Genomic DNA, 5852 nt, shown 5'->3' with positions numbered 1-5852 from the left:
GGTAGTGTATGATCTGGTGGTATTGGTAGTGGAGGTAAGGTGGGGGGGTAGTGTATGATCTGGTGGTATTGGTAGTGGAGGTAAGGTGGGGGGGTAGTGTATGATCTGGTGGTATTGGTAGTGGAGGTAAGGTGGGGGGGTAGTGTATGATATGGTGGTATTGGTATTGGAGGTAAGGTGGGGGGGTAGTGTATGATATGGTGGTATTGGTAGTGGAGGTAAGGTGGGGGGGGTAGTGTATGATATGGTGGTATTGGTAGTGGAGGTAAGGTGGGGGGGTAGTGTATGATAAGGTGGTATTGGTAGTGGAGGTAAGGTGGGGGGGTAGTGTATGATCTGGTGGTATTGGTAGTGGAGGTAAGGTGGGGGGGGTAGTGTATGATATGGTGGTATTGGTAGTGGAGGTAAGGTGGGGGGGTAGTGTATGATAAGGTGGTATTGGTAGTGGAGGTAAGGTGGGGGGGTAGTGTATGATATGGTGGTATTGGTATTGGAGGTAAGGTGGGGGGGTAGTGTATGATATGGTGGTATTGGTAGTGGAGGTAAGGTGGGGGGGTAGTGTATGATATGGTGGTATTGGTAGTGGAGGTAAGGTGGGGGGGTAGTGTATGATAAGGTGGTATTGGTAGTGGAGGTAAGGTGGGGGGGTAGTGTATGATGTGGTGGTATTGGTAGTGTAGGTAAGGTGGGGGGGTAGTGTATGATATGGTGGTATTGGTAGTGGAGGTAAGGTGGGGGGGGTAGTGTATGATATGGTGGTATTGGTAGTGGAGGTAAGGTGGGGGGGTAGTGTATGATATGGTGGTATTGGTAGTGGAGGTAAGGTGGGGGGGTAGTGTATGATATGGTGGTATTGGTAGTGGAGGTAAGGTGGGGGGGGTAGTGTATGATATGGTGGTATTGGTAGTGGAGGTAAGGTGGGGGGGGTAGTGTATGATATGGTGGTATTGGTAGTGGAGGTAAGGTGGGGGGGGTAGTGTATGATATGGTGGTATTGGTAGTGGAGGTAAGGTGGGGGGTAGTGTATGATATGGTGGTATTGGTAGTGGAGGTAAGGTGGGGGGGTAGTGTATGATATGGTGGTATTGGTAGTGGAGGTAAGGTGGGGGGGTAGTGTATGATATGGTGGTATTGGTAGTGGAGGTAAGGTGGGGGGGGTAGTGTATGATAAGGTGGTATTGGTAGTGGAGGTAAGGTGGGGGGGTAGTGTATGATCTGGTGGTATTTGTAGTGGAGGTAAGGTGGGGGGGTAGTGTATGATATGGTGGTATTGGTAGTGGAGGTAAGGTGGGGGGGTAGTGTGTGATATGGTGGTATTGGTAGTGGAGGTAAGGTGGGGGGGGGGGGTAGTGTATGATATGGTGGTATTGGTAGTGTAGGTAAGGTGGGGGGGGTAGTGTATGATATGGTGGTATTGGTAGTGGAGGTAAGGTGGGGGGGTAGTGTATGATATGGTGGTATTGGTAGTGGAGGTAAGGTGGGGGGGTAGTGTATGATCTGGTGGTATTGGTAGTGGAGGTAAGGTGGGGGGGTAGTGTATGATATGGTGGTATTGGTAGTGGAGGTAAGGTGGGGGGGTAGTGTATGATATGGTGGTATTGGTAGTGGAGGTAAGGTGGGGGGGTAGTGTATGATCTGGTGGTATTGGTAGTGGAGGTAAGGTGGGGGGGGGTAGTGTATGATATGGTGGTATTGGTAGTGGAGGTAAGGTGGGGGGGTAGTGTATGATATGGTGGTATTGGTAGTGGAGGTAAGGTGGGGGGGTAGTGTATGATATGGTGGTATTGGTAGTGGAGGTAAGGTGGGGGGGGTAGTGTATGATATGGTGGTATTGGTAGTGGAGGTAAGGTGGGGGGGTAGTGTATGATCTGGTGGTATTGGTAGTGGAGGTAAGGTGGGGGGGGTAGTGTATGATATGGTGGTATTGGTAGTGGAGGTAAGGTGGGGGGGTAGTGTATGATATGGTGGTATTGGTAGTGGAGGTAAGGTGGGGGGGGTAGTGTATGATATGGTGGTATTGGTAGTGGAGGTAAGGTGGGGGGGGTAGTGTATGATATGGTGGTATTGGTAGTGGAGGTAAGGTGGGGGGGGTAGTGTATGATCTGGTGGTATTGGTAGTGGAGGTAAGGTGGGGGGGGTAGTGTATGATCTGGTGGTATTGGTAGTGGAGGTAAGGTGGGGGGGGGTAGTGTATGATATGGTGGTATTGGTAGTGGAGGTAAGGTGGGGGGGTAGTGAATGATATGGTGGTATTGGTAGTGGAGGTAAGGTGGGGGGGTAGTGTATGATATGGTGGTATTGGTAGTGGAGGTAAGGTGGGGGGGGTAGTGTATGATATGGTGGTATTGGTAGTGGAGGTAAGGTGGGGGGGTAGTGTATGATATGGTGGTATTGGTAGTGGAGGTAAGGTGGGGGGGTAGTGTATGATATGGTGGTATTGGTAGTGGAGGTAAGGTGGGGGGGGGGGGTAGTGTATGATATGGTGGTATTGGTAGTGGAGGTAAGGTGGGGGGGTAGTGTATGATATGGTGGTATTGGTAGTGGAGGTAAGGTGGGGGGTAGTGTATGATCTGGTGGTATTGGTAGTGGAGGTAAGGTGGGGGGGGTAGTGTATGATATGGTGGTATTGGTAGTGGAGGTAAGGTGGGGGGGGTAGTGTATGATATGGTGGTATTGGTAGTGGAGGTAAGGTGGGGGGTAGTGTATGAAATGGTGGTATTGGTAGTGTAGGTAAGGTGGGGGGGTAGTGTATGATATGGTGGTATTGGTAGTGTAGGTAAGGTGGGGGGGGTAGTGTATGATATGGTGGTATTGGTAGTGGAGGTAAGGTGGGGGGGTAGTGTATGATATGGTGGTATTGGTAGTGGAGGTAAGGTGGGGGGTAGTGTATGATATGGTGGTATTGGTAGTGGATGTAAGGTGGGGGGGTAGTGTATGATATGGTGGTATTGGTAGTGGAGGTAAGGTGGGGGGTAGTGTATGATATGGTCGGTATTGGTAGTGGAGGTAAGGTGGGGGGTAGTGTATGATATGGTCGGTATTGGTAGTGGAGGTAAGGTGGGGGGTAGTGTATGATATGGTCGGTATTGGTAGTGGAGGTAAGGTGGGGGGGTAGTGTATGATCTGGTGGTATTGGTAGTGGAGGTAAGGTGGGGGGGTAGTGTATGATATGGTGGTATTGGTAGTGGAGGTAAGGTGGGGGGTAGTGTATGATCTGGTGGTATTTGTAGTGGAGGTAAGGTGGGGGGGTAGTGTATGATATGGTGGTATTGGTAGTGGAGGTAAGGTGGGGGGTAGTGTATGATATGGTGGTATTGGTAGTGGAGGTAAGGTGGGGGGGGTAGTGTATGATCTGGTGGTATTTGTAGTGGAGGTAAGGTGGGGGGGGTAGTGTATGATATGGTGGTATTGGTAGTGGAGGTAAGGTGGGGGGGTAGTGTATGATCTGGTGGTATTGGTAGTGGAGGTAAGGTGGGGGGTAGTGTATGATATGGTGGTATTTGTAGTGGAGGTAAGGTGGGGGGGTAGTGTATGATATGGTGGTATTGGTAGTGGAGGTAAGGTGGGGGGGTAGTGTATGATATGGTGGTATTGGTAGTGGAGGTAAGGTGGGGGGGTAGTGTATGATATGGTGGTATTGGTAGTGGAGGTAAGGTGGGGGGGTAGTGTATGATATGGTGGTATTGGTAGTGGAGGTAAGGTGGGGGGGTAGTGTATGATATGGTGGTATTGGTAGTGGAGGTAAGGTGGGGGGGTAGTGTATGATATGGTGGTATTGGTAGTGGAGGTAAGGTGGGGGGGGGTAGTGTATGATCTGGTGGTATTTGTAGTGGAGGTAAGGTGGGGGGGTAGTGTATGATATGGTGGTATTGGTAGTGGAGGTAAGGTGGGGGGGTAGTGTATGATCTGGTGGTATTGGTAGTGGAGGTAAGGTGGGGGGTAGTGTATGATATGGTGGTATTTGTAGTGGAGGTAAGGTGGGGGGGTAGTGTATGATATGGTGGTATTGGTAGTGGAGGTAAGGTGGGGGGGTAGTGTATGATATGGTGGTATTGGTAGTGGAGGTAAGGTGGGGGGGTAGTGTATGATATGGTGGTATTGGTAGTGGAGGTAAGGTGGGGGGGTAGTGTATGATATGGTGGTATTGGTAGTGGAGGTAAGGTGGGGGGGTAGTGTATGATATGGTGGTATTGGTAGTGGAGGTAAGGTGGGGGGGTAGTGTATGATATGGTGGTATTTGTAGTGGAGGTAAGGTGGGGGGGTAGTGTATGATATGGTGGTATTGGTAGTGGAGGTAAGGTGGGGGGGTAGTGTATGATATGGTGGTATTGGTAGTGGAGGTAAGGTGGGGGGGTAGTGTATGATATGGTGGTATTGGTAGTGGAGGTAAGGTGGGGGGTAGTGTATGATATGGTGGTATTGGTAGTGGAGGTAAGGTGGGGGGGTAGTGTATGATATGGTGGTATTGGTAGTGGAGGTAAGGTGGGGGGGTAGTGTATGATATGGTGGTATTGGTAGTGGAGGTAAGGTGGGGGGGGTAGTGTATGATATGGTGGTATTGGTAGTGGAGGTAAGGTGGGGGGTAGTGTATGATATGGTGGTATTGGTAGTGGAGGTAAGGTGGGGGGTAGTGTATGATATGGTGGTATTGGTAGTGGAGGTAAGGTGGGGGGGGGGTAGTGTATGATCTGGTGGTATTGGTAGTGGAGGTAAGGTGGGGGGGTAGTGTATGATATGGTGGTATTGGTAGTGGAGGTAAGGTGGGGGGGGGTAGTGTATGATCTGGTGGTATTGGTAGTGGAGGTAAGGTGGGGGGGGGGGGTAGTGTATGATATGGTGGTATTGGTAGTGGAGGTAAGGTGGGGGGTAGTGTATGATATGGTGGTATTGGTAGTGGAGGTAAGGTGGGGGGGGGGGGGTAGTGTATGATATGGTGGTATTGGTAGTGGAGGTAAGGTGGGGGGGTAGTGTATGATATGGTGGTATTGGTAGTGGAGGTAAGGTGGGGGGTAGTGTATGATATGGTGGTATTGGTAGTGGAGGTAAGGTGGGGGGGTAGTGTATGATATGGTGGTATTGGTAGTGGAGGTAAGGTGGGGGGGTAGTGTATGATATGGTGGTATTGGTAGTGGAGGTAAGGTGGGGGGGGGTAGTGTATGATCGCTCCTTTTTCCTTTATCCATATCAAAGGGAATATATGTATATCAAACAGCAGAGACCGGTGACTTAATGCTAAACACTTTGTAGATAAAGCCGTAACATCCTGATAGCTCGCATTCAGGGATGCCACAGAGGTAGTGTGTGTGTGTGTGTTTGTATGTGTGTGTGTGTCTGTATCTGTCTGTGTGTGAGTATGTGTGTGTTAGGAGGGGGGAGTGTACATAAACGGTTTTCACACTTTAGGAGTCTTAGCCATCTTGGCTGCTGAGTGGGAAGAGGGAGGAAAAGGCTTTTGAAAATGAAAGGCAGAGCGATGCTGGTGGCAGAGATAGGATATGAAGACTTGACTCACCAGTTGTTTACTTGTAAGATGGTGAGGCCTGTGTCTTGGGCTAGCTGCTTTTTCTGTTCTTCAGAGGGGTACGGGTGCTACAAGAGAAAGACAGAGAGATAGACGAGATGGGTTTTCTTTGTACAACGAGATGAACATAAATATTCATGTAGCACATAACTCAGAAAAAGAGAGAGAGCCGAGGCATGGATGTTGGATCTCCCAGTCATTAGTATGTACAGGTGCATTACATTCTGTGTGTTCTGGTATAACATGTATTGTTTAGGTGAATACTATACATTCCCATGAGCTACACCCAACCTGCCCCTCCCTATGTATAGACATTACATATAATGCACAC

General features: G+C 49.7%; 1 protein-coding gene across 4 annotated transcripts in view; it reads right to left on the bottom strand.

Annotated features, from left to right (window-relative positions):
• Positions 1 to 5138: 5138 nt before the first annotated feature.
• LOC129842995 (homeobox protein Meis2) overlaps positions 5139 to 5852 on the bottom strand; it is a 92556-nt gene continuing 91842 nt past the window's right edge. The window contains exon 9 of one of the 4 annotated variants that reach the window (XM_055911717.1): positions 5139 to 5589. In XM_055911717.1, the coding sequence (XP_055767692.1) occupies positions 5509 to 5589 (81 nt within the window). In that variant the 3' untranslated portion in view covers positions 5139 to 5508. The remainder of the gene's footprint in view (positions 5590 to 5852) is intronic. The other 3 variants (XM_055911716.1, XM_055911719.1, XM_055911715.1) reach the window with 3 other exon arrangements.

The sequence above is a fragment of the Salvelinus fontinalis genome, unplaced genomic scaffold, assembly GCF_029448725.1.
Source record: "Salvelinus fontinalis isolate EN_2023a unplaced genomic scaffold, ASM2944872v1 scaffold_0084, whole genome shotgun sequence".
In the NCBI taxonomy this organism is placed as follows: Eukaryota; Metazoa; Chordata; class Actinopteri; order Salmoniformes; family Salmonidae; genus Salvelinus; species Salvelinus fontinalis.
The sequence above is the reverse complement of the archived record's forward strand: the minus strand, read 5'-3'. Positions and strand labels throughout refer to the sequence as shown.